Source organism: Barbus barbus (genome assembly GCF_936440315.1).
Source record: "Barbus barbus genome assembly, chromosome: 50".
Classification (NCBI taxonomy): domain Eukaryota; kingdom Metazoa; phylum Chordata; class Actinopteri; order Cypriniformes; family Cyprinidae; genus Barbus; species Barbus barbus.
The window spans coordinates 7,130,560-7,157,676 of NC_136728.1; the positions used below are offsets into that span (position 1 = coordinate 7,130,560).

Below are 27,117 nucleotides of genomic sequence, written 5' to 3' on the forward strand. Positions count from 1 at the left end.
TGCCTTATTCATCATTTTGATCTTTTAAAATATATTTAAAAAGTTAAAAAGTGTTTTTTTTTACAATTATAATGAATTATTACTTCATAAATGTCTTCAGGTTTTCAGAGTCGCACCATATGACATTTTAAAACCTGAACTAACCTTGTCATAAAAAAATTTAATTATTTGATATTTTAAGAAGCATATTGACTTCTGCTGAGGTCTAGATATTTCCTGTTTTGTGTTTATTTTCTGCATATTGGTTTAGTCACATGACTTTGATTTGGCTTTTTTTCAAATATTAATAAGCAGTGAAGCATTTTTTTGAAGCAAGAAAAAGAATAACATTTAAATGTATTGTTTTCAATATATATATATTATATTTGTATAATGTATCATTAGATTATGAGAGTAAATTTGACAAAATAATAGTTTTTTTTATGTTGGATTGAAACAGCATGGGATAAATGGCACAATCTTCAATTGGCAGGTAGAAAACTCTTTCCCAAGGGAAAAAGAGAAGTCATTCCACACTTTGAAGACTGGTCATCACCTTAACTGGTCAGCAATTACACAAATGCTTTGAAGTAGTTAGTCCCTCCATTGGTCTGATTATAGGGGAACTAACGGACACACTAATGAGAGAGAGTTCCCTCTAATAAGACCTTGTTTCACAGCCTTCCTACATTCCTGTAGAACTACACGGTCTTTCACATCCAAGACTGAGAAAACACCTAAAATAATACTGAATAGTATTGAAAACAAAAGGAAGATGAGCAATTATTTGGTTTGGAGTCACAACACAACTCACCATTTTCTGACTGCCACCAAGTCTTGAGGCGGTTCGGGGCGAACGTAGTCACAACATTTTCGATTCTGTGGCTGGTTACTTGGCGCGTGCTTTCATCGTAGGTTCCCCTGGAATCGCACACAAAGCACTTCTTCTCTTCCTGTGATGGAGGGGGTGGAAAAACCAGATAATGTCAATGGCATTCTTGTGACACAAGAACTTCTCCAAATGAAATGAATGACTGTAAGGGTCTCTGAGATACTGAAGCAAGTCAACCCACTTGGTCTGACTTACATGACACAGCTTTTTCCAAACTCGGATGGCCCACAGAGAGCATTGGTTTCATGTGCAGGCCAGATGTTCAGAGCTGCTTTGTGACATTTTCTCTTAATTAAAAACCTATTAAAGCAATTTGACTCTCTTGAGGGCAATTAGCTTGAAAATTGGGACATATATTGTGTTGTAATGTGACTAGTGTGTTAAAATGAGTTCCTGTCCACCTCCAACTCATAACCGCCATTTGACCTCATGAGCTCCAACTAAATATGTTGCACTGCAAAGGATTTTCTTTGATGACACCACCTTGTTTTAAATTATTAAAGAGATGAAAAGAGATGAAGATAAACCGATCAAAAGAACAGGTCCAATATGTAAAGGAAATTTGTGGTCTTGAGACAAAACTTTGGAAGTAATTATCTCTCTATTATGGTGTGGCATGAGTGATTATCACTCAGCCATAGCATCAACAAACCCCTATAAACCTGCAGATTGCATTTTTGAAGATTCAGAAGACCCACATAAGATGTTCAATGGCCCTACGTAAAATGTTTTAAGGCGTTTGGTCTAGAAGGAAGTAGTCTAGACATTCAAGGGTCAAAGGAAACACATCTCTGAAGACAAACAAAAACACCCACATGATGTAACAGGACAGAAATAAATCTCTTTCTAAAATGTTACAGATGAAAGCCCCAAGGGGTGTTGGGAGAAATCCCACAAGTGGAAATAAAACATAAATTCTCAGTTGTGGCATTAAAATACAATTATCAGGCTGAGTATAGAGCCCAAAGGGGTGCAGTTTTCATTTCATCATGAATATATATATCAATTCATGTCATGACGTGACCATAAAATTAATGCTTGTCTTTGCAATTTTTTGCAACTTGAAAAATAAAACAAATTTCTACCACTACATAATGATGATAGCACATTGTAATTTTAATTCAAACTTAATTGCAAATTTTAATGCCAAAACATCTGTATTTAATCAACAATGATGGATAACGGTTTGCAGCACACAGGTTACCTGCAAATGACTGACGATACAAAAGGGCTCAGGTTTTTGGAATCCGCATGTGGAGGTGGCCGAGAGTTGGTGTGCTCTTCCAATGAGAAGATCTCCTGTGGCAGGATAACAGCTACCCTCTGTGCAAACATCTCCCAGCTCAGGCACATCTGCGAAAGCACATGCCCCTAAAACTTTGTGGAAGAAAAACTTTATATGCATCTGGTAGTAGTGAAACGTGATACCATATAGACTTTGTTTGCTTGTATTCTTATGGTCCTTTAAGTTTCAGTTTTAGCAAAGCAAAAAAGAGGCTGCTAAATTGAAATGCTTAGGCTACTTGACATGCTTTTATATATATATATATATATAATTTATTTATACAATCACATAAATTATAATATTCATTTTCTTTTGAAAGTTTAAAATATCAGATATCACCAAAAAGATAATTGCTTAAAGTTTGAGAAACTATGCTTTATTTAGGTCAAACCTCTGCATAAAGAAACTTTGCCTCAACAAAACTAGAATGAAACTTACTTAAAAGGGCTACGAGCTGTAACAGCATGTTTCTAGATTCTTTCTTCAGCCGGGGTGCAGTAATCCTGATTTTGCTTGGAAACTGCAGCGCTGAGTCTGATCCCTGCAGACTGTGCTGTTGCTTTACTGCAGCTGGAGCTGCGCGAATCTTTTTCTCCTCTGCCGCTAATCTTCTGCGCATGCGCACAATGCTTCGACTCGTCTCGCGCGCTCCCTCCCCCATTCTAGAAGATGGTCTTGAGGTAAGCAACGGTCAGTGAAAAACGGATAAAAGTAATTAAAAGAGCTCTGAAGTATAGGTTTAAGTACACTCGAGTCGACTGTACATGTCAAATGAATAACACTGATAGCATATATTTGCGTATTTGATAAAAACGCGCCATTTGATGGGATTTGAAAAGGTACCTCAGACTCGGCAAAGATATTTTACTCTTTTCAAATAGGGAGGGATTGTTCTGGTTTGTGACTTAAAAAAAGAGTGAAAAGACTGAAATCTGTGATATTTGTTGTTAATGTTAAGAGAAAGACAAAACGTTCTGTGGTTGCAACAAAATGTTTTTAATAAAAGATAAAATTAACATTTTACATAGTAATCTAGATTCTCACACATAATTACGTAAAGTCGTAAAAAATGTATTAACAGCTATTCTTACTTCCAATAATGATACACTAAAATGAACTGACCTGTGATCAGTGAAATGGCCTTAAATAAGGGAGGATTCCTCAGTAATTCAGCCAAAGAGCAGGAGGTTCATGTAGAACTGATGTGGATTTGGTGGTTGTCTTGTCTGAGGTAAATTAGTGTAATAATGACCAAGACGGGAAACAGACTTCAGTCAGTTTAGACATCAGGAATTAAACCAGAGATTTGAATGATCATATTAAGGCAATAAAGTGGCCATATTTAGATATGAATTTAGGCAAATAGCAGTTGTTACTGCTATTATCAACAACTCCTTAACAAATGGAATTGTACCAGCTTCTTTTAAATATCCACTTAAACGTCCAGCCACTGTTAGAAAAGTTAGAAAAATCTTGATCAGCATAATCTGAATTACTATATACCCATATCTAAATTATCTTTCATCACAAAAGTTTTGGAAAAAGTTGTTTATTCTCAGATTTCATCTTACTTGAGTACTTTTTACATTTTTGATACATTTCAGTCTGGGTTTAGAGAATTTAATTTGATATTTTACTTTCCCTGGACTCTGGTTCTTGCTGTATCTTAATCATGCTTGATTTAAGTGCAGCATTTGATACAACAGATGATGACATCCTTCTTCAAAGACTTGATCAAGTAGCTGCTTTTCAGGGATCTGTGTTGAACTGGTTTGCTTCTTACCTTAAGGACAGATACTTTTCTGAGAATTTGGGGAACTGTTTCTCATCTCGGGCTAAAATTTCCTACGGTGTTCCACAGGGCTCTATTCTGGGTCCTCTCCTTTTCTCTTTATATATGCTTCCACTCAGTTATATTTTTCAGAAACATAAATTATCATATCATCTCTATGCCGATGACACTCAACTTTATTTTCCTGTTAAAAACAATAACTGTTCTATGTCTACTCTGTTTGCATGTCTTCAGGACATTAAATGCTGGATGGACTTGAATTTTTTACATTTAAATAATAACAAAACTGAAATAATTGTTTTTGGTCCAACAGCTGTGTCCTATGGCATTGTCAAGCAGCTTGGCCCTCTGTTATCAAATGTATGTGATCGTGTTAGAAACCTTGGCGTTGTTTTTGATCCTACGTTGTATTTTGATAAGCAGATTAGTACTGTTGTGAAAAGCGGTTTCTTTAAATTAAGATCAGTTGCTAGAATCAAGAAGATGCTTTCCATGAAGGACCTTCAAACTAGGGATGCAACGATACCATTTTTTCAGAATCGATCCGATCCCGAAAATTCTGAGTATCTGCCGATTCCGATCCAATCCGATACCAGCGCCGTTTTTTTTAATCAATGTAGCTTAGAATTTCTATACTTCTCTGTGTTGACCTGATAATCACGCTTTTGTGTGTTAAAAACAATCTACATGTAGCCTAGATAACTTCATTGTAATGAAAATTAACTAATTAAATATATATATATATATATATAATCATAATCTATGATAAAAATACTATTATAAACTAGGTTAGTGGATAATTCAGCAGCAAAAGATACTCTAGAAAAATCATGGGTGCACAATAATTTTTATAAAACCTAGTGAAACATTTGTATTTTCAAATAAATGTGAATAAGTGTAGGTAAATTGGTACACATTGCTCTTTGTATTGTTGTAAAATACATTCATGAAAAAAACAAGCAAATGCATTTACATTTACATTTAGTCATTTAGCAGACACTTTTATCCAAAGGGATAAAAATGAGGACATTAGAAGCATTTATACATAAATTTATAGGCCTACTATAAAATTGAAAGACATTTCTTTTAAATCTATAGCACAGTAATGAAGGCAGCAACATATGATAGATAGGACAGAACAAGAAAGGCTATTAATCATCTTTCATTGCACAAAAGTATTATAAACGATGTGGCAGCCAGACTATTGACTGGCACCAGAAAATGTGAGCACATTACCCCAGTTCTCGCCTCTCTACACTGGCTCCCGGTTAAGTTCTGTGTTGATTTTAAGATTTTGCTTTTTGTTTTTAAAGCTTTACATGGTTATGCTCCCCAGTATATTTGTAATCTCCTCATTCCGCATTACACCTCTCTCTTCAGTCGTCTTGTCAATTTCTTCTTTCAGTTCCTCGTTCACATTTTAAAACTAAAGGTGACCGGGCTTTTGCTGTGGCAGCACCTAGGCTCTGAAACAGTCTTCCCCTCCACATAAGATCTTATCCTTCTATTTCTTTGTTTAAATCTGCTTGAAAACCGATTTTTATTCTGTGTGTTTTAATTCTGTTTGAGGGTGTACAATTTTATTTGTCCCTTTGTTTGTCTTGATTGGGGTATGTTTTTACTTTGTTTTATATTTGTTGTACATCACTTTGGTTGCAACTCCTGTTGTTTTTAAATGTGCTTTATAAATAAATAGACTAAACTAAGTCCTAAAGCATACATTGTAAAAAGTGAAACCTAACTTGATTCCATCCTACATCCTGTCACCTTTAACCAGCATGTAGAGTTTTTCTTTGTTTTCTCTTTGTAAACTTCAGAAAGAGATAGGTGAGGTGACACAACTAATATCTGCAGATCCTTCTGAAACCTGAAAGACAGTTTAATCATTCCGCAGACTGCCTGACCTAACAAAAAATGTTCAGTCAAGTAACTTCAAGTTGTAACACCTAAATTACCTTTTTATTCAAGTCAAAAATACTACTTAATATGGCTGAATAAATCAACTAAATTAGGTTACTTCAAAACGTCTTTTTTAACAATCAGGTATAATTGTTTTAGAACATTTTAAACATCAACTGTTTCACAACTTTTTCCCTTTATCTCCACCCAAAGAAGATGAAATTAACTCTGACAAAACAAAATGTGTCTGAACAACAATAAAGTAGTTAAAAGTGGGGGAGGGGGGAATCCACTCAGACCAATGAAATAACATCAGTGAGGCTTTACCTTTGGTTGTGCAATTGAATAGTAAACAGAGAGGCTGTTAACACCGTAGGACAAAAGCACAGACCCTCCACCTACTGCGAGAGACAAACGAACACATTCCTCGAGCAGCGGGCGTCTAAACTTGACTGTCTTATATCTTAATGCACATGGAGCAGCTGTTGAGCTCAATTCTGGAAGTAATGATGAAGTAGGTTTTTAATCAAGAGGTTTTAATTACTTATCCATGAACCAAAAACAATGAAAATACATTTGGAGGAAACTTAGAGGAATATACCTAAATAGCTCAAACATGCGCCAATTTGTAATAAGCTAAACAGAATTGAATTAAACAGTAATTGAAGTTGCATCTCTGTTTTTCATCAGTTTTATTCAAACTAAACTCATTAGTCTTTTTGAATGATTCATTTTAAAACCTGGCTCATAAGAAACATTGTGAATCATTGAGAACAACTCAACAAAAAATATTTTGTTGTCATTGATTTACCGCACACATTCTTTTTATCTCATCTTATTCAATTCAACAAACAAATGACTGGTTTTGCTGTGGCATTTCAAATTCAAGCGATGCAGAAAACAATGCTGCATCGTTTGTGTGATAGGCGACATTTTAAATTTTACTCTTCCGACCTCTTGTGGACAGTCAGGGTTATACATGACCTATATGAGATTCTCAAATGTAAAATTTGCCCATAATTTGCTAAAAATATATTATAAATAAAATAAACAACAACAGAACCAGAATACACTCATTAAGTATTTCTGGGGCTTGATGAGAACCAGTTTGTAGCTCTAGATTGTAAACACAAAATCAGCAAGCCCACAAAGGACCAGGATAAAAGGACTGCACTTATCCTGTAAACCTAGTCCGAGGCAGTTTTGCCCTGCGTTGCCTTCGGCATTTTCCCATGGCAAACACTGAAACTGCTTCCTCTAATTTTGAGGAAGGGAAGCCCTTGCAGGTTTAAGTGGAGCACAGATTGTATTTATCCGCTTTGTCAACAATAAAGTTCCTCAAATCATCTGCCTCCTTCTGGAGTGCCTCCAAATCTTTTATCCTTTCCTCTTTTCTTTCAGCTGCAACCAGAATCCTTTTCTCCAATTCTGAAAGGACAATGATAAAGGGAAAAAATTCTATTGCTAACAAGAATTAACACCTATAGAAATCCGTAATCCCATTAAATCCCAGAGCATGCTGTTTCTTATGATACTGTACCTTCAATTTCCTTCATTTTATCTTCCACATGTTTAGCCAGTGTTTCTGCCTCTATTGTGATGTTCTTCAGACGTTCGTTAGCCTCTTCATTAACATTCTGGTTTGTGCTATTCAGTTTTAACTTTTCAAACTGCTCTTTCAGTTCCTCAAGATCCTACCAATGCAGAAAAGCAATCCACTTAGAACAGGTTAAATATCCTATCTAAAGGCAGCTGCACCATCATTAGTACATTTTTAAACAGTAACCATGTTTGTACATCCAACATACTGCTTATTTAAATAAATATATGTATTTGTGCTTGTGAGACTTACCTTTTCGTCATCTTTGGCACTGTCAAGCGCTGCATTGGCAGCATCTTTGGCCTCCTTCCCCTGAGCTCTGTTCATCTCTGTCTTATCCTTCAAGGCCTTGATTTCATGCAGTAACTTTTTGGCATGAGTCAAATTCAAATGATCCTCAATATTTTTTAGTTTAGGTTCAGTCTGTTTAAAAGTGATGAGGAAATATTGTTATAAAGCAGTTTAAGGGCAAAAAAGTAGAAATTAGATCTCAAAATAAGTGATGATGCATTGAGAGCAAAACAACAAATCAAAAAGTAAAGAAAGTTACACCAGACACGTCTGGAATGACATGAAGGTGAGTAAAAATTCCTTTAAACCTGCATGTATTGTTTAGCAAAATAAACCATTACCTCATTGACTTTCCCCCTGATAATGTCATTGTTTTCTTGAGCCTCACCCAGATCACTGAATATCTTGTCATTGAGCTTTGCTGTATCATTGAGTGATTTCTCTATTTCCCTCACATTGATAGCCTTGGTTCTGTTCCTGGTTATACAACAACCAAACAGGATTAGTGACACTGGTGTCTACAGGTTTAGCTTTATAAAGCACAATGAGATGGTAAAAACTACAGCTTTGACACATTGACTTCATTACTGCAGCCTCACAAGATTTCTTGGGCCCTCTCCTTCATGTCTTCAGCAATTCTGGTTTGTTTTTCCAAGTGCTCTAGATCATCGTCGAAGTCTATGACGTTTGCCAGGATCCTCTTGATGTCCTCTATCATGTCCTTGATCTCATCAGGGGACTTGGGCAGCTGAATGGACAACACAGCATTGGCCAGTTTCTCAATGTCCTCTGGTTTCACCAGCTCATCTGTTAAGGTACAATAGTCAACTAAATTGACATTTTTCCATTTGCATTTTATTTTACTCTAAATGTAAACATAAGTGGTAGTTTTGTCCTAAACAAAAAAAGTATTCTTCAGATTCATCCCTCACATCACATTAAGTCTATATGATTTTCTCTTCAACACAATAGGAGACATTTAGCAAAAAGAAGACTGGCTGAAAAAATGGCAATCTGTTTGAGAGTAGGTCCTATAACTTGCTTATGGAAAAGCAGAAATCCAGCGAGCGGTACACAAGGGCAGCTTTGTACAACTTTCTGTTCCCTATCTGTCGTTCACTACAAGTTATGTCGTGACGACATTAGGGGATTCACTTGGGAGCCCCAATCACCTCTGAAATTAAGAGAAAACGCAAATGAATATTGGCTAGTGGATTTTGCATACCTGAGCCACTCCCCGTGCATACGGGTATAAATAGGCAACAGGGGCATCCACTCATCAGATTTTTGCTTCGTAGCCGAGTGGATGTGAAGATTGCTGATCTCCACAAAGCTTTTCCACCTCTTTATTTTGTTCCCGGTTGGCGTTACGGTGCAGTCAGCGGTGTCCCTCCAGCAGCGATTCCCCTGGGCGCTTCAACTGAAAGAGCAAATTCTAAAAGAGCGAATTGCGGATGGTTCGCTTCTTTTTAAAGATGCCGTTCCATCCGTGTTCTCTTGGTTGCGGTCGTTACCTGTCCATGGATGACGGACATGATCGTTGTCTTCAGTGTCTAGGCATCCAACACGCTGAAGATGCGTTCGTGGATGATTCATGCGCCTGTTGTGGGCCTATGAACATGATGGTGCTGCGATCTCGCCTTTCTTTTCTGAAAAGATTGGCACCCTCTGCCGCCACCCATCCCGGTCTCTCTGGCTCGAGCAGAGGACCGCCGGCTTCATGGCCAGAAGCCGCTCGTCTCCCTCCTCCGTCCTCACTACCCTCGATGGCGGGGCGGCTAGGGGGTACATGGACATTCCCCAGGTGGAGAGAGTGGTTGCGGTGCACTTGTGCCCGCAAAACGCCGCCACTTGGAGGAATTATCCACGTCTCCCGTCTAAAGCCTGTAAGCTGACGGCCGCTCTCGCGGCCAAGGCTTACAGTGCTGCGGGCCAGGCCACCTCTGCCTTGCATGCCATGGCTATCCTGCAGGTACACCAAGCCAAGGCTCTAAAACAAATGCACGAGGGTAGTACCTACCCGGGGTTGATGCAGGCGCTGCGCATGGCAACTGAGTTCCCCCTCCGGGCGATGAAAGTCACGGCGCAGTCCCTCGGGGAGGCGATTTCCACTCTCGTGGCCCAAGAGCACCATCTCTGGCTCAGCTGGGCTGTTCGGCGACACTGTCGAGGGCTTTGCCTAGCAGTTCTCGGCAGTGCAAAAGCAGACCGAGGCGATCCAGCACATCCTACCCTGGCGGGATGCTCCAGCTGCCACCGCTAGCCTGAGGGCCAGGCCTCAGTCTGCTCATCGCTGTGGGCGCCCTCCTGCGTCCTCCAGAGCTGCTCCGCCCTGTGCTGAATCGACACCTAGGCTGACGCGTCGACCCTCTCGCAGGAGTGCGGCGCCGCCCGCTTCCCAGCCGGCCCCCAAGTCCTCCAGGAAGTCGACGAAGCGGCCCTGACACGGGCAACCCGGAGATGTGGAATTTTGCTCTTTCCCAGGAGACGACGAGGACAGCGTCGCTCCTTTCCTCCGGGTTCTCAGATTCACGGGCTGACAGTGTGCGACGCGCTGCTTCCTCACTCTCGCCCGCGACCCATCTTGCCAGCGGCCAAGAGAGTGCGGTTCGGGGACGCAGTGCCTCCCCGCACGCCTCTAGCCAATCCCCCTAGGGACTCAGGGACTTCTGCGGGGATGAGTCAGAATGCACCACCTTCTGTTCCATCCAGCCTTACTCCCCTTCGCTGCACCACTGCGGGTACATCAGCTGTTCTTTTGGTTCCGTTGGTTCCTTTACAGTCCTGACTTCATCGTGCCCAAGAAAGGCGGTGGCCTTTGACCAATCCTGGATCTGCGAGTCTTGAATCGGGCCCTGTACAAGCTCCCATTCAAGATGTTGACGCAGAAGCGCATTATCAAGTGCATCCAGCCCTGGGATTGGTTTGCAGCGATCGACCTGAAGGACGCTTACTTTCATGTCTCGATCCTTCCTTGACACAGACCGTTCCTGCAGTTCGCGTTCAAGGGGCAGGCATGGCAGTACAGGTTCCTCTCCTTCGGGCTCTCCTTGTTCCCCCGTGTCTTCACGAAGGTTGCGGAGGGCGCCCTTGCCCCGTTACGGGAAGTGGGCGTCAGGATCCTCAACTATCTCGACGACTGGCTCATCCTGGCCCGGTCGCAAGAACAGTTGTGCGGTCATAGGGACCTGGTGCTCTGGCACCTCAGCCAGTTGGGGCTTCGGTTCAACTGGGAAAAGAGGAAGCTGTCCCCTGTGCAGAGAATCTCTTTTCTCGGTATGGAGTTAGACTCCGTGAGTATGACGGCACGTCTCACGGACGAGCGCACCTAATCAGTGCTGAACTGCCTGAGTTCCTTCAGAGGCAGGACGGTGGTTCCGCTGAAACAGTTTCAGAGGCTCCTGGGGCATATGGCATCAGCAGCTGCAGTCACGCCGCTCGGGTTGCTTCATATAAGACCACTTCAGCATTGGTTACACTCACTGGTCCCGAGATGGGCATGGCGCCGCGGTACACATCGTGTGACCATCACGCAATCGTGTCGCCGCTCTTTCAGCCCCTGGACGGACCTTGCTTTTCTATGGGTAAGGGTGCCCTTAGAACAAGTGTCCCGGCATGTTGTTATCACAGCAGATGCCTCCAGCAATGGGCAGGCAGCCTCGGGGCTCTGGACAGAGCCTCAACTGCTTTGGCACATCAACTGCCTAGAGCTGCTGGCTGTGCATCTGTCCTTGAGGCACTTCCGGCCACTGCTGTTAGGCAAGCATGTGTTGGTCCGTACGGACAACACTGTGGCTGTTTCGTACATCAACTGTCAGGGAGGTCTACGATCACGCCGCATGTCACAGCTCGCCCGCCATCTCCTCCTCTGGAGTCAGACACAGCTCAAATCGCTGCGTGCCGTCAACATTCCGGGGGAGCTCAATCTTGCAGCTGACACACTTTCACGACAGCTCACATTCCCTGGAGAATGGCGACTCCATCCCGAGACGATCCGGCTGATTTGGAGACTATTCGGGGAAACTCAGGCAGACCTGTTTGCTTCCCGCGAGTCCTCCCACTGTCAGCTGTATTACTCCCTGACCGAGGCCCCCCTTGGCACGGACGCACTGGCACACAGCTGGCCTCGGGCTCTGCGCAAGTATGCGTTTCCCCCAGTGAGCCTGCTCGCACATACTCTGTGCAAAGTCAGGGAGGATGAGGAGTAGGTCTTGTTGGTAGCACCATATTGGCCCATCCGGACCTGGTTTCCGGAACTCATGCTCCTCGCGACAGCCCCTCCTTGGCGCATTCCTCTGAGGAAGGACCTCCTTTCTCAGGGGCTCGGCACCATATGGCACCCGCTTCCAGATCTGTGGAACCTACATGTGTGGCTCCTGGATGGGACGCGGCAGACTTGAGTGGCCTGCCACAGGCTGTGGTGGACACCATCACTCAGGCTAGAACTCCTTCGACTAGCCAAGCCTATGCACTGAAGTGGAGTCTGTTCGCAAACTGGTGTTCTTCTCGCCGAGAAGCCTTTTTCCTCCTCCAGTTCAGTTCCCCGGACGGCAAACCCTGGTGGAGTTCCTCCAGCACCCCCGGCAGTCAGACTGGGTGGAGCAGTCTGACGCCAGGCCCAGTACTGGTGTTAGCTTTCCCAGGTCTCCGGTCAGCCCCTGGACTGGGCTAGGTGTCCATATGGCTTGATTCCCTCCAGGTAATCCCATATGTGTATTCTTCCATGGTAAGGTTTCCCTCTCGGTAAACCCGTGTCTTCCCTTTGACAGAGTACTCTGTCAGGCTCTGCTGGTAGCCCTCCTACCTCAGGCCCAGTACTGGTGTTAGCTTGCCCAGGTCTCCGGTCAGCCCCTGGACTGGGCTAGGTGTCCATATGCCTTGATTCCCTTCGGGTAATCCCATATGTGTATTCTTCCATGGTAAGGTTTCCCTCTCGGTAAACCCATGTCTTCCCTTTGACAGAGTACTCTGTCAGGCTCTGCTGGCAGCCCTCCTCCCTACGCCTAGGTAGGATCTGCCACAGAGTCCAGTCGTATGTAGTACTGCCCCAGGCCTGGGTCAGTCCATATCAGTGTCTCCACATGTAACCTCCCTACGGGCAGGATGTGGCCTCCGTAGCGCCCTTCTCCGGCCCGCTTCCCTGTTGTTACTGCCAAGCTGTAACAACAAATAGGAAAGAATTGAAGCAATCTTTCACCGAAGGTCGAAATCCCTTCCAGACTCTGTGGGGAAAGGAACAGCGGCTTGGCTATCTCCAGCAGTGATGTACTCTCCTCTGGTCCCTGCGGGTACCAAGGTCAGCGAATTTGCGCTGGGGTGATGGGAAGGTTGCAACCTTTGCATGGCATTTGTCTGTCACGTGCTTGCTTGTCAACATCTGCATGCCTGAGGTTGTGACGGGGTCCAGGTTGTGGCGCCAATATTCATTGGCGTTTTCTCTTAATATCAGAGGTAATTGGGGCTCCCAAGTGAATCCCCTAATGTCGTCACGACATAACGTCTCCGTTCCCTCCATCAGGGAACGAGGGTTACATACGTAACCAAGATGTTTCTGACACCCACTTTGCATGGAGAAGAAAGGAAGTCAAACAACATGTTTTCAAACAGCCATTCAGATTTTTGTATTAGCTACATTTTTCATCAAAGAAACAAGGAAGAAACAAGGTTCTGGATTTTTCCTCTGTTATTTACTCTTGCTTATCAAAAGAGTCTGTTTGTGAGTGCCACCAAGGTGTAGATGTATGTAACAGCAGGGGCTTTGGGCATGTGACCAAAACCACAAATCTTATCAGTTGGCCACCTTTTTTCACATTGTGATGTTTTTCACAGGAAAATATGTTTTGTGAAACACAAGGTAAGTATGTGTGAATAAGATTTGAGAGCTATAGCTGACGGCAGGATTACAACAACAACTTAAATTTCAATCTTTTCCTCAATTCACATGCTCGAGAACTACTTTTATGGTACATTTGTCATTGACACTAGTCACTGTCTACTTCTGTTGTATGAAAAAGAGAAGCTTGGACTTTTGATTTTGTGCTTTCCAAAATGAAAACACTACTACTGATTTGCCTGAGAGTGGCCTGAGGTGAGTAAACTAAATAACTATCCAGTTTCTTTTCCTGCCTGGATATGATCAAAGACCAGGCAAGCTTCACCAGAAGCTAGCAACTGATTCATTACATGCAGTACCTCTCAAGTAGTTCTTGAGCTTCTCTATGAGGTTCTTGGTGTCAATCTTTTCCTTCTCATATTTGTTCTTAGTCTGATTAATTTTATTCATCAGGTCCTCAGCTTGATCTTTGATGTAAATGGACATTTTTGAGGTGCCCATGAGCTGAAAATAGAAAACAGAATGAGGCTTAACTTTTACATGTAGAAGATAAAATGATACGTTGATACGAAAATGATATGAAATGAAAAGTTTTTGTGGCTTCTTTTTCAAAAGAAACAACCTAAAATTTCTCTGGAGACTCTAATATAGACACTTTGAACCACAAGGCAATATCCACTATAAAGTATATGCATTAAAATGATAAAGTAGTAAGGTACTGGTATGTTTTTGGCATGCCTTAGCATCAGCTTCCTTGAGTTTACTGCGCAGATCAGTAATATTTTTCTCGGTCATCTCTGCCAGTTTGGAGGCATTGAGGCTGATGGGTAAACTCCCTGTACAGTCTGGACCCCCGCATATACCACATGAAGCTCCACCACATTTTGCCTTCTCACATTCAGCATCGCCTGGAGCCCCACAGACCTATGGCAGAAAATTTGTCACTGTAGTACACTTATATTTCTTCTTCAAATTGCAGAATGAAGTTGTACTCTTCATTCACCTCCTCGTTGAGGTTGGCAACACTCAGAGCTTTCACTTTCCTCTCCAGCTTATCCATTTCTCCTATGCGGCACTTTTCGAGTTCCAATGTAACATTCTCTCTTGTCTTCCTGGAGGCTTCTTTGGCCTTTTTAGCTGCTTCCACTTTCTTCTCACTGTCAGTGAATTCTTCATAGTGCTTTTTGATCTTATTTAAAATATCTGTAGAAATGACACAAACAGTAGTTGCATAATACAGTAGCTCACAATGCCTTTAAAAGCCAAAATGAAGTGTTATAATGTTCACAAATGGCACTCTGATTCTGCCAAACCAACTTTTCATTTTGGTAATCACAGAGACTTTTCATTTACAAACCATTAATAGCTTTTACATCTGTCGCTGGAATCTCTTTTGTCTTCTCCCTGAGATTTTTCAAGAGTCTGTTGAACTCAAGTCGGATATTGTCAATGTCAGTGTTGAGCAGTACGGTTGGATCAATAATGATTATTTTTGGGTCAATGGTCTCCGTTTCATTCCTGAGGAGTGAGTAGAAAGACATGTAAGATAAAAGTGGTCATTGTACAAGACTTCTGTAATCATTCCCAGTTGCATAATTAAAAAAAAAACATGTTCACCATAGAAGATATGTATTTAATAGTCATTTTAAGTATATATTTGAAACAAAATTATGGATTTGGAATAAAAATGAGCATTGTGTCATTGACCGAGAAATATTGTTGTATGTCAATTAAATTGTGTAAAATTATATTACCTAATGCGTGCCAAGAGCTCCTCTAGTTTTTCAAGCTCATCCATGGCAGTCATGTTAGCCAGACTCTGCAGCATCTCCAACAAATTCCTTATGTTTTGTAGTTCAGATATAGGCCGATTGTCTTCAGGACATGGCCTTATAGTTTCTATCCTCTCACTAACATCTGAGACAATTTTCTCCCAGAGGTGGTAGCAGGCATGGCAGGGTTCACAGGCAGGAAAGTTTGTGTCATGACCCGGGGCGCAGTCGTCACAAAAAAGGCCTGTCACCCCCGGCTTACACAAACACTCACCCGTGTAAGGGTCACAAGCTGGATAAATGGTCCCCTCCACGTTACAGTCACAAGCTGAAGGAAAGATGATATAATTTAGTTTTAGTCAGCAGACAATGACTTGGAAGATAACAAAACCCTGTGTATACTAGCTTACACATGCACTGTATATCTGAGTTTCCAAAGTGATTCGGCCCACACTCATCACATTTTCTGCCTCCATACTCTGGCTGGCAGAAACACTGGCCTGTGATCTAGAAGGACATAAAGTAAAGGTGTGAAGCCCAAAAATCTTCACACACACGTCTTCTAAAGTGAATTTATTTTATGAATGATTACATAAACAGAAGATATTAACCTCGTCACAGATGTAGTTGAGAGCATGTTCTGGGTCACATTTACATGGCTGGCACCCAGACTCCCCATCCAGGTTCCAGTATCCATCCTCACACTCATTACATAGGATTCCCTTGACACCTGTGCGACATGGGCACTGGCCAGTTTCCTGGTCACAGAAACAGGGGCTTCCAGCTGGACACTTTGTGTAATCTGTGCCCCTTCGGTCACAAGAACACTCTAAGTAGACAATAAAAACATGACATATGTTGCTTATGAAGGCAAATAAACACTTAATAAATAATAATAAATATCTGTTGCCAAATCAATGTATAATTTACGTGAAACATTTTGTCCCCTATAAAATAAACATTTTTATGCTATTTTGTAAATGCATGTTATAGATATGATTGTGAATGATTCGTCCATGTAGCTGTTATTTCTTTTTTTGATTTCATCAATAAGTTACACTGGATCTGGTGACATAATCCAGTCATTTAGTCCACTTAAACCTCACTCCTTCCCAATCAACTGCAAGCTCGCATTCATTTTTGAATGCAACACCCTCAACTCAAACCAACCACTTAACAACCAAGAGATTGCCCAATTTTTTTGATAATCTAATTTTTGCCGATAATCAGTTATGATAATCACTGAGATGAACATCACAATATGGAAGAAAATATCTGTTACTACTTCTCCGTTTGACTATGACTTCAATGTTAAAATGTATGTGCTTATATTTTGGGCCACATTAACAGTTTTCTCTAAGTTATCTGTTTCTTAGTTCCTATAATTATTGGTGGAAATACCCACTTTTTGATGTGTTCAAACCGCAGGAACTGGAAACGATTTTAGTTACAGGAATGCCTTTTGCGAGGACTGAATTATCTCTTATGTCAGAGTAGGGTATAACCAAGTACAACAGGAACTACCCGTGATGTAAGAATATGGCACACGCCATTTCTAAAAAGCCATGTAAACACACAGTTTACTCACGTTCTCTAAAAGCTAACTCCACGAACGTGGAAAAGAGCAATAGATGGACGAAGCCATCTCCATTCTACAGTTGTTGATATTGTTGAATGTCATGCTATATGACAAAGCTGTCAACTTATGTCATGTCAGAATTACTGACAGTGTGAATGCAACCAGGAAAATGGGCCTTGGGGAAATGTAGTTCTCTTGGGACCGCCCTTGTGGAAAGCCCCTAAAATGTTTATCGTCATTGTTTTGTCATTAGAAATAGGAAACGAGAGAAATTTGGTTCTCCTTGGTTGTTATTTGGGTCACATTAACCATATTAGAGTAATGTATCCTTTTAAACCTGTACCTTTGCAGTTTTGAGCGAGCGCATTGCCATAGTATCCACGTTTGCAGCTCTGACAGCGCGGCCCCTCTGTGTTATGTAAGCAGCGCAAACATTCACCAGTTACAGCATCGCATGCTTCACCGTCACGAGGATCAATGTTATTGTTGCAACAACACTCCTCACATTGGCCGCCTGGAAACCTCAGATCACCGTAGTAACCAGGAGCGCAGGAGTCACATTTGAGGCCTACAAGAGCGAGGTGAAATTTATAATAGGTGTTCTTATTTTACAATGTTGTATATTTACTTCTCTCACTGTGTGTTACATCAAACAGGTAACTGGAAGACTCTTTGATGGTTTTGGAAATGCTGTGTATGAAAGAGAGAACAAGAACCTGTATGTCCAGGCAGACATTCACAGTATGGAGCGCCAGAGTATGGATCTTTGTTGCAGGAAATCGCAAAGAAGTGCCCACTTCCATTCACATCTGGACATAAGCATGGCTCACATGGCTGCCCAGAAACAGGGTCACCAACATAACCATCCTTACACCTAGAACAGAAAATTACCATTAGCATCTTAAAGGGATAGTTGACTCAAAAACGAAAATTCTGTCATTAATTACTCACCCACGTCATTCTAAATCTGTAAGACCTTCATTTATCTTGGGAACACAAATTAAGATATTTATATTATGACAACTCTGACGATTTTAGTATGGTATTGGATATGACATATTGGATATGTTATTTATTTGGTCTTGGTGGAATAAATCTGCTACACTGCTGCTGCTGAATTGCTTTTGCTGTTGGTTATTGTTGTATTTTTGTTTTCTTTGCGCAAAAAAATATTCTCGTAGCTTCATGAAATTAAGGTTGAACCACTGCTGTCACAGGGACTATTTTAACAATGTCCTTACTACCTTTCTGGGCCTTGAACGTGTCAGTTGCGGTGCTGTCTATGCAGGGTCAGAAAGCTCTCGGATTTCAGCGAAAATATTTTAATTTGTGTTCTGAAGATGGTCTTACGGGTTTGGAACGACATGGTGAGTAATTAATGACAGAATTTTAATTTTTGGGTGAAATATCCTTTTAATTGTAAAGATTAATTGATTGTAGTGTAACACTGAAAATATGATATCAAATCCTCTCTTGCCTTTCACAGTTGGGTCCAGTGGAGTGTTCCCTGCAGTCCAGACAGTCTCCAGTGACCAGGTCACAGATGTCAGCCAACCCATTGCATTGGCAACATCTGCACAGGGGAAAACCGTAGTAACCAGGGTAACATTTATCACATCGATGAGCAGTTACTCCTTCTCGACACGAGCATTGACCAGTTGTCTGGTCACAAAGCTCAGCAGTAGAGCCAGACGGATCACAGTCACATGCTAGAGGAGTCAATGACAATTAAGAAAGTCCAAGCTAAAGAATCTACTTTACAAAACATGTTTCATGTTTTAAAAACATTCTGTTTGTATTCATACTTCATATGGTTTTGAAAATGTTTTTAAATAATTCATTATATCATGTCATCTCTGAATATGAGAATATGGCTTACGTGAGCAGCCATCTGGCCCAAGCCCATATGTCAGAGGAGTACAGGAATCACAGCACCGACCAATAACATTGGGTTTGCATTGACACTGTCCACCGAATTTACAGCAAGATGAGCCATACGCTCCAACTTGATGACAGCTGCAGGCTGTTGATTTACACAGATGCATATAGTTAATACAAGGTAACAATGCATCATGGAATTAGTGATGTAAATTTAGACGATACTCACACACTGCACCATTGTGAATGAAAGCTGACATACTTCCAATAAGCTTCTCACATACTTCAGGAAGGGTGTGCTGTCCTGCCTGTGCGCCCAGCTCAATACAGCGGTATTGCTGAAACTGAGCTCGATATGACTGCTTGCAGAAATTTGGGAGTGAGTCCACTTTGGGAATGAGACCCATCTATGGAAAGTGAATTAGGATAAATAAATTTACTAAACAATAGGTAGATAATTTTCAATTTCATCTTTTCCAATGATCTTGCAAAAACAAGGTCTGATTGGTTGAAATCTTACAGAGTCAATCAGGATGTATGAGCTGATCTGAGGGTCGGCACTGGGCTTCTTTCTAAAAGTGATGTCCACATGGTATGTATTACCATCACTGAAGCATATTGGAAGATCCAGAGTGGCTGTCCTGTATGTGAAGAATTAAATGTAGTTAGATGAAGTAGATCTAGTAATAATTTTACTTGACATGAAAAATGCTTTCCAGAACATGAGCTCTTAAAGGATAATTCATACAATGAAAGGTATTGGGTCCAAAACAACATTTGACCCCACTGCTTTCAATGTATTGACAAAATGTCTTTTTTCTATTCTGCAGGAAAAAGAAGATTACACGTTTAGAACAGCATGGGCATAAGTAAACAATGCCAGAATTTTCCTTTTTGGGTGAACAATTCCCTTTACTAAATTAGCACTCAATGAAAACCTGTTAAATATATGCAAAATACACTATACAAAAATCTCACCTTCCAGAAGCTGGAAGAGTAAACATTTTATCAGACAGGTCATCCGGACAACGTCTATCCCCTGATCCAAAAGATACAACGTTCACAATAGCTGTCCAATCATCGGTGGACTGCAAAGATAACATTTTGAGTACATAAATGTGATATGGACCAAAACATTTCAAACAAACACTGATATTCAAATATTTAATGAAAAGACGGGCTGACCTCTGGTTCATAGCGGACAACTAAATAGTAGTCAAGAGTAGTTGGTATATTGCTGACTTTAAATCTAAGTCCAGCCCCATCCTGAACTCGCACAAAACCTGGTCCAGTCCAAGTGATGGGCTGATATTGGGTGCGCTGTCGCAGAATGATCTGAAGAGGTGAGCCTGGTTCAAACGGGATTATTCTCTGCACAGGAATGACGAAGTAAGATAATCACATTAAATTTTGTGACAATATAACTTGGACAGGTTGTTTATCTGACAGTTCAAACTTTACCTGGCCTTGTCTTCTTCTTCGAATTTGCCGCTTCTTACGTTTGACCACCACAACCCTGCCATTACTGATCTTGAAGTCATAACCCCTCTGTCTGTAGTAGTGCTCACAGATGGGTAGTGCGACATGGGGGTTGTATGGGGTCAGAGACGGCTTCTTCGTTGGGGGTTCAGTTTCTTTATAAGGTGTTGGGGAGGGTTTTGGGGCAGAAGGGCAGAGAGGGAGCTTGGTTGGTCGTACAGGTATCTTTTCCGGGGGGTAGACCAATGGAGGGGCTTGTATATATGGAGAAATTGCCATCTGTGGAAGCGGAAGTGGAAATGACCCTAAGTCATGAGGGTCTCTTCATTCTTATGAATGATTAAGAATATAATTTAGTACAAAAATCACATCCCAGTCTCTCACCAGAGCTGCTGCATTTTCAGCCTCATAGATATAGAAATCAAGAGGGGCCAGGAAATATCCAGGGGCTGGCTCACTACATTTGGGGCCTACCATGTTAGGCCTGCATTCACACTGGCCATCCACTGAGGAACATCTGTTTGAATATGCACATACAGACTTGTAAACAATTAATCTGTGGTTTGTTTCAGAAAGGAAAGTGTAGTATCATACTCAGTTCTCAATGCCCCTCCAATGTCACAGTCGCAGGGTAAGCAGCCATAGACTGTGTTTCCCAGACCCCAGTAACCTGGCTGGAAAATTGGACAACAAAGTGGAATATTAACATTTCCAAGCATTAATGATTATTTAAGTTTATATCCTTGTGGCCTAATGGAGAGGTTCAGCATACCAGACACTGGTCGCACTGTGGGCCGAAAGCAAATGGCTCGCAGATGCATGTTCCAGTTGTTTGATCACAAGGGTTGCCAGTGCGTATAGTTCCCATGAAATTACACCTACACACTGGACATGTATAAATGAATGAATAAGGATCAGATAAAAAGTTTTAAGCAAATGCATACCTTCTGCAAGAAGGTAAATGCTAAAAGCCTTAGCTATTCAAACTCATTTTAAGACGTTATTGAGTAAGAAATGCGCCAGTTGAGTCCCATTCTGTGGGTGAAAGAACACTTACGCTGACAGCCACTAGGGTCGTCCCGGCTGAACCCGTAGAACCCAAACCTGCAGCGGTCACAGCGCTCTCCTTCAACATTCTGTTTACACACACACTGGCCAGTTACTGGATCACACAGACCTCGGTCCACTGAGCCATCAGGATTACATTCACAAGCTGGATAAGAAACATCAGAAAGATCAGGCCTTTCATAGTGGAGAATGCTGTACAACTTCTTGTCCAGGCACTTGTTATTTCTAGTCTGGACTACTGCAATGCTCTTTCTGTGGACTTCATCATGTGCAATCAAGCCTCTACAAATGATTCAGAATGCAGCAGCTCGACTGGTCTTCAATAAGCTCAAAAGGGCCCACGTCACAACTCTCTTTATCTCTGCACTGCCTACCAGTTGCGGCTCGCATCAATTTTATGATATTAATGCTTGCTTACAGATCAGCCACGGGCTCCGCACCCTCCTGCTTCCACTAGCTCTTACAAGTCTACATCCCCTCCAGAAACTTAAGGTCGGTAAGTAAGTGATGCCTTATGGTACCATCACAGAGAGGCATAAAATCACTTTCTGGTTGAATGATCTTCCCATCCTCATCTGGAATGCTAAATCCATGACAATATTCACGAGACAGCTGAAAACTCATCTCTTCTGGTAGGACTTAACTGCATCTTGAAAAGTTATTTAGTTTATTTGCCTCTTTATGATGAATCGCTTCTTGGATTGCTCATTTGTAAGTCACTTTGGATAAAAGTGTCTGCTAAATGAATAAATGTAAACATCTAACTACCCTTTCCACTGGATGGATTGATTATTTTAGATGACAACAATGAAAAACATACAATAGAATAATTTATTTGTGCATCTAGAGGATTTTATGGTTCACCAGGTCACTCACGTATACAGGCACTGGGGTCATCCATAGAGCGTTGAGGGTCCTGGTAGTAATACGGCCCACACAGATCACACTGGGGTCCAGCACGGTTGTTCCTGCAGTCATCACACACACCACCACTAACACCACCAGTAGCCAGATAGCGTGCTAAGTCAAAGTGACACTTCTCTGAATGACCATGGCAGTTACACCCTGAAACATAGAAGGAAGAATTACATATGGCTTTTCATTGTTTCTCCCAGTGTTTTAATGAGTTCCTCCAGCCATTTAAATTGTCTTTTGTGTTTTAAACTATCAAAAGTCTAGCTAAGTGCCACTTACTTCTGCAAACATCCGAGTTTGTTTTTCCACCTGGACTCCAGGGGGCATCATGGTAGAAGTCTTGACAGCGCTCGCAGTTGAACCCTGCTGTGTTGTGTTGGCAAACACATTTAGCATGTACCTTGAGCAAAGACAGAACAAAGCGAATATCAAAAGATCGTAAAACAGACAATTATTTTAAGCATAGATAATTTCTTTAAACTAAGCTAGTAATTTAAGAATAAAAACAGGTACCTGTAAAAGCAGAGCAAAACCTTTCTATTACACTGAAGCATGACAGGTAGTAATTATTGTTAACTGCCGTATAAAGAAAAAATACATTTATGCATAAATTCAGAAATGGTCTAAAGAACAAAGAATGTGACTATACTTAAAAGTCCTTCCTCAAAAATGTGGAAGAATTGTGGATGGGAAATGAACTTTTTCAAACGTATTTGAGACTTTTCATGACTTTGGAAATCTGAGCTCAGTACATTAAGATCTCTTCTGAAAATGTAAAGAAGATACTTTAACTTAGGAGACTATCTGGGCTCAAAAATGTCATGTCTCCATTAATCTCAGTGCTGTCTAGGAGAAACAGTTCAGATATTAAGTAGGTCTCATATGTGCATTTTCTTTCTAGCAGGAGTATGCTCACCAAGCCAGGCTCACTAAAGGTATCTCCACGTGTGCCATCCACGGGAATGCACTGACTGGCGTGGCCATTGCAGAAGCAGCTCCCCCGAACCACCATCTCATAGAGGGCATAATAGTATTTATCCTGTGAGTTCCTCCTCCGTCGCGTGAGCAACGTGTCACCCAGGGTGATCAAACGGGTAAAGTTCACTCGCAGGTTCGTCAGGGTGATCAGCTCTGAGGACCATAAGAAGTATTGCCTATTTTGTTTAAGAATATATTGATACCATATCTTGAATTTATCAGTATTGGCTGTAACACAAATAACTATTGTCTTATTGATATCGGACAAAATTTAAATATCAGTGCATTAGTTATGATTTGGGTTCTGAAAAAGAAAAGCAGGTCCGAACCAGTGGAACAAACTATGTTATGATAAGTTTGAATAGTGTAAATTTTCTTTACAGTGAATTTTTCAAAGTGTCTCTCTCACAATGTGCTCATCATTAAGATATCGAGGCCTTTTGCTTGTTGGACATGCCTTTAGGCATCATCCTGGCTTGACATTTTAATTACTGTCGTATTTCTAAAAGAAACAAAACATCTTCAAACGAGACATGAACCTTGTATAGTAGGGTCGTAAGGATCTCGAATGTCGAAACTGGGATCCAAGGCTTTCAAGACCACCTGGATGAAAAGCAAAGTTAGACTGAACCTGATATGTTAACAAGTAATTGAACAGATTTGATTAATTCAGGATTGCTTTGTGACTATACTTCTCCATCGGTGGATGGCTCTGCACCAGAGTAGCGACTATCACAGATAAGGTCATCAATACCATCTGCTGGCCCCTCTGAGACACCGAGGAAAGAGTTGGTACAGTCCTCTGCAAAGTAACGGAAAACCTTCCAGGTTCTCCCAAAGTCTTTCGACCTCTCGACCAACATGGAAGCAGGCCGAAAACTCTGTTTGAGAGCATTTGTTAATCAAAAAATTATCAAATAAAATATCAATGAATTGAGGTTTTTAAATGAGGTACATGGAAAGCATTGGGCATACCTTGAATGTCAATATCAGATGACTAAACTGAAACATTGATTCCAGATCCAACTGAATGCTGACTTCATGCACACCTGGAATTTTTAAATTAAGCAAAATTACGTCTTAATACCAGCAGAATTTTACTTAAATTAAGTTCATGCAAAGAAGGTAGTTTGAGGAACGCACCATTCTCGGACTGCCACCAGCTCATCTTGCGTTCAGGTTGGAAGGTGGTAATGATGTTCTCTATGCGGTGGCTGTTGGGATTGTGGTGGAGATTGTAAGGGCCCCTGGAGTCACAGATGAAGCACTTGCGCTGATTCTGAGTTTTGAGATAAAGGACAATAATGTCTTTTAAATGGCAATATGTAATAATTTTAGTGTGATGAACAGAATGAAATTTGTTTTTCTGCTCCACTAACAGTTATGGCTGGTCAACCAAATCACTCAGACTCATGACTGAATCATTCAGGGATGCATTTCTCATCATGTCGCTTGTTAGGCTCTGGTCTGCCTGTGCTGTGCGGAGTGTGCACGTTCATATATTTTGGTGGCGGCATGGCTTTGGAGAGTGATTTGCAGGAAGGATGGGATCTTATGCTTTCAAAGCTAGCTTACTATTGCTAGCCTCTCCGAAATCGCCTACCCTACCCTTTAGCTACCACACTGCAGTGCATCCTTGGAGAAATGAACTAGCTGATCTTGACCGTTTCCAGAAAGCAAAGTAACGTTCTTGCACATCTGTTTTTCAAACCATGATGGTTCAACAATATAACAGGCTGTTAATGACGTCAAGTAGGTGGTGGAGTAATAACTTTTGCTAATAAGCATTCTGAGATCAAATTAATGTCAGATTATAGCTATAAATATAGCATGGCATCTGAGGACTACTTTGATAGGTTTTGTTCTCTGTTGTTTTGCTTTATTTCCAGATTTAATCACAGGTTCCCCAGGTACCAGGTGCTTTCATTTTCTTGACAAACTAAAATAGTTCAAAAGAACTATGGTTTTGTGAAATACGGAATGGTGGTAATGATGGAACTTGGGAGCATAGTTGGTTAACAATGCTTTAGCGAATTTAACACAGACCAGTTTTTGATCAGGATCAATTGATTCATTGAAAAAATCTATGACTGAAAACAATGAAGTGTTCACAGACTGAACACAACTACTTCTTTCATGAACTTGCCAAGGAGAGTAAGGGTGGTTGGCAAGATTTTAATTGAATAAGGACTTATATTGCAATCTGTTCTTCACACAAAACCAGTGAATGTTTTCAGAATACTTGGAATATAGAGCACAGAGTCTTATAGGGTATTTTATTGGGTTTACTTTGGAGCTTGACAGCAGCAGGCTTCATTCACTTTTATTATATTGAAAAGACCCACCAGGATGTTATTCCAAAAAAAAAAAAAAAAAAATCACCCTTTGTGTTCCATGGAAGAAAGAAACTTATTTGGTTTGGAACAACATGAGAATATGAACAAATAAAGACAGAATTTCCTGAGTGAATTATTCTTTTAAAAAACTTAATACAGTAGGGAGTAAGTCACAGAAGCTCCTGCAGTAATGTATTATTCTATGTAATTAGTGTCTCCTGGCAAATATTCACAAGAATTTCCTGAATATAGTAGGGACAATGAGGGGGGATATGCGGGGGTATGTCTTTGTTGCAGGCATGTATGAACAAGAGCTGTCCCTCACATCAATAATCTCATTTTAACACCTGAGAAACCAACCCGAAATGCATTCAGTGTTTTTACAGCTTCCTTTTATTTATATCACTTGTTATTGGAAGCACCATTGTGGTGGGCTGATCCATCACCACTGCCCCAGAGACTGATCCCCAGTGAAGACCCTGTCTCCAAGAGGGCCATCGGGACAAGACCACAGGAACCAGATGAGTCCTTTGCACAATCTGATTCTGCTTTAGCCTAGATTTAAACTGCTGATTTTGTCTGGCCAGAGGAGAATGACACTATTTCGACAAACCATTTCCCCGTCTAAATACTGAAGCTGATATAAAGCCACCCAACTTTATATCAAGCCGATGTAAAGCTGCTTTGACACAATTTGCATTGTTAAAAGCGCTTGACTTGACTTGACTTGACTTGGGCTCTTCAGGCCAAGAAATGTAGTGTAAATATACAAAATGATTGCTGAATGACACAGCTTTATTACCTGTATAGACAGGGCCGAGGGTATGAGGCAGGAGGAAAGGGGAATATAGAAACAGGCATAAATTAGTCTTATGGCAGGGAAGAGGTAATGACCTATACGACAGCTCAGGGAGGCACATCAGAACTTGTCTTTAGTATGTATTACCCAAAGGGTCAGCCAGAGTGCTGTCAATCCACACTGAAAAAAAGGGAAAAAAGCATGCCGTCTCGTTTTAATCTCAGTGTGGGTGCTGAAAAGAGACCACTTTGGGATGGAACTGTATTCTGGGTAGTTTGTTTTGGGAAGATGCTATGCAAACATGTCTGAGAAAACTGTATTCGGAGTCCTGAGGGAAATGTATATGCTTGAGGGTTCACGGACTTGGGAATTACGACCTTGAATTTGTGATATTTTTTTCAAATATTTTTCATAGTGTTCAAAGTGTAGTACTAAAATCCAGAGAAGCCTTTCCCTGCAAATCCAACAAGCAATGTTCTGGGAGCAACTCTTCGAATCTACATTCATTTCTGGTTTGTTACGCTGAAAACATACATATTTTAAACCACATCACTGACATTCAGACCTCTTGAAGTGTTGCGCTTTTGACAACTGACCTCTAGGTATCCCAGGATGCAATAGTTTTGTGGTCTGTAGAGTCCACAGGTCGAAGAAGCCTTGAGCTGGGCGGCGCGGCCCACCATGAGGTCACCAAGGTTAGGATAACATGAATTCCCCATGCATTCATCCTGGAGGCGGACTG

At 41.3% G+C, this 27,117-nt stretch overlaps 2 protein-coding genes across 2 annotated transcripts in view; both read right to left on the reverse strand.

Annotated features, from left to right (window-relative positions):
• Window positions 1-2,775, reverse strand: part of LOC306868423 (laminin subunit beta-1-like) — a gene marked incomplete at its 5' end in the record, with an annotated part of 36,710 nt that extends 33,935 nt beyond the window's left edge. The window contains 3 exons of the mRNA XM_079414576.1: window positions 794-932; window positions 2,076-2,248; window positions 2,595-2,775. Of these exons, the coding sequence (XP_079270702.1) occupies window positions 794-932; window positions 2,076-2,248; window positions 2,595-2,775 (493 nt within the window). The remainder of the gene's footprint in view (window positions 1-793; window positions 933-2,075; window positions 2,249-2,594) is intronic.
• Window positions 2,776-5,883: 3,108 nt separating this feature from the next.
• LOC306867958 (laminin subunit beta-4-like) overlaps window positions 5,884-27,117 on the reverse strand; it is a 24,354-nt gene continuing 3,120 nt past the window's right edge. Inside the window, exons 3-35 of the mRNA XM_079413916.1 lie at window positions 26,972-27,117; window positions 24,384-24,519; window positions 24,216-24,289; window positions 23,933-24,121; window positions 23,780-23,843; window positions 23,179-23,393; window positions 22,542-22,662; window positions 22,224-22,412; window positions 21,337-21,492; window positions 21,052-21,164; window positions 20,874-20,953; window positions 20,664-20,796; window positions 20,262-20,558; window positions 19,986-20,171; window positions 19,779-19,888; window positions 19,321-19,441; window positions 19,030-19,207; window positions 18,802-18,945; window positions 18,400-18,631; window positions 17,639-17,796; window positions 17,266-17,490; window positions 15,955-16,172; window positions 15,754-15,850; window positions 15,326-15,671; window positions 14,929-15,089; window positions 14,575-14,774; window positions 14,310-14,495; window positions 13,931-14,075; window positions 8,338-8,545; window positions 8,080-8,215; window positions 7,700-7,870; window positions 7,388-7,541; window positions 5,884-7,275 (exon numbers count right to left, since the gene is read on the reverse strand). The exon at window positions 26,972-27,117 is cut by the window's right edge and continues 12 nt beyond it. Of these exons, the coding sequence (XP_079270042.1) occupies window positions 7,136-7,275; window positions 7,388-7,541; window positions 7,700-7,870; window positions 8,080-8,215; window positions 8,338-8,545; window positions 13,931-14,075; window positions 14,310-14,495; window positions 14,575-14,774; window positions 14,929-15,089; window positions 15,326-15,671; window positions 15,754-15,850; window positions 15,955-16,172; window positions 17,266-17,490; window positions 17,639-17,796; window positions 18,400-18,631; window positions 18,802-18,945; window positions 19,030-19,207; window positions 19,321-19,441; window positions 19,779-19,888; window positions 19,986-20,171; window positions 20,262-20,558; window positions 20,664-20,796; window positions 20,874-20,953; window positions 21,052-21,164; window positions 21,337-21,492; window positions 22,224-22,412; window positions 22,542-22,662; window positions 23,179-23,393; window positions 23,780-23,843; window positions 23,933-24,121; window positions 24,216-24,289; window positions 24,384-24,519; window positions 26,972-27,117 (5,429 nt within the window). The 3' untranslated portion in view covers window positions 5,884-7,135. The remainder of the gene's footprint in view (window positions 7,276-7,387; window positions 7,542-7,699; window positions 7,871-8,079; window positions 8,216-8,337; window positions 8,546-13,930; window positions 14,076-14,309; window positions 14,496-14,574; window positions 14,775-14,928; window positions 15,090-15,325; window positions 15,672-15,753; window positions 15,851-15,954; window positions 16,173-17,265; window positions 17,491-17,638; window positions 17,797-18,399; window positions 18,632-18,801; window positions 18,946-19,029; window positions 19,208-19,320; window positions 19,442-19,778; window positions 19,889-19,985; window positions 20,172-20,261; window positions 20,559-20,663; window positions 20,797-20,873; window positions 20,954-21,051; window positions 21,165-21,336; window positions 21,493-22,223; window positions 22,413-22,541; window positions 22,663-23,178; window positions 23,394-23,779; window positions 23,844-23,932; window positions 24,122-24,215; window positions 24,290-24,383; window positions 24,520-26,971) is intronic.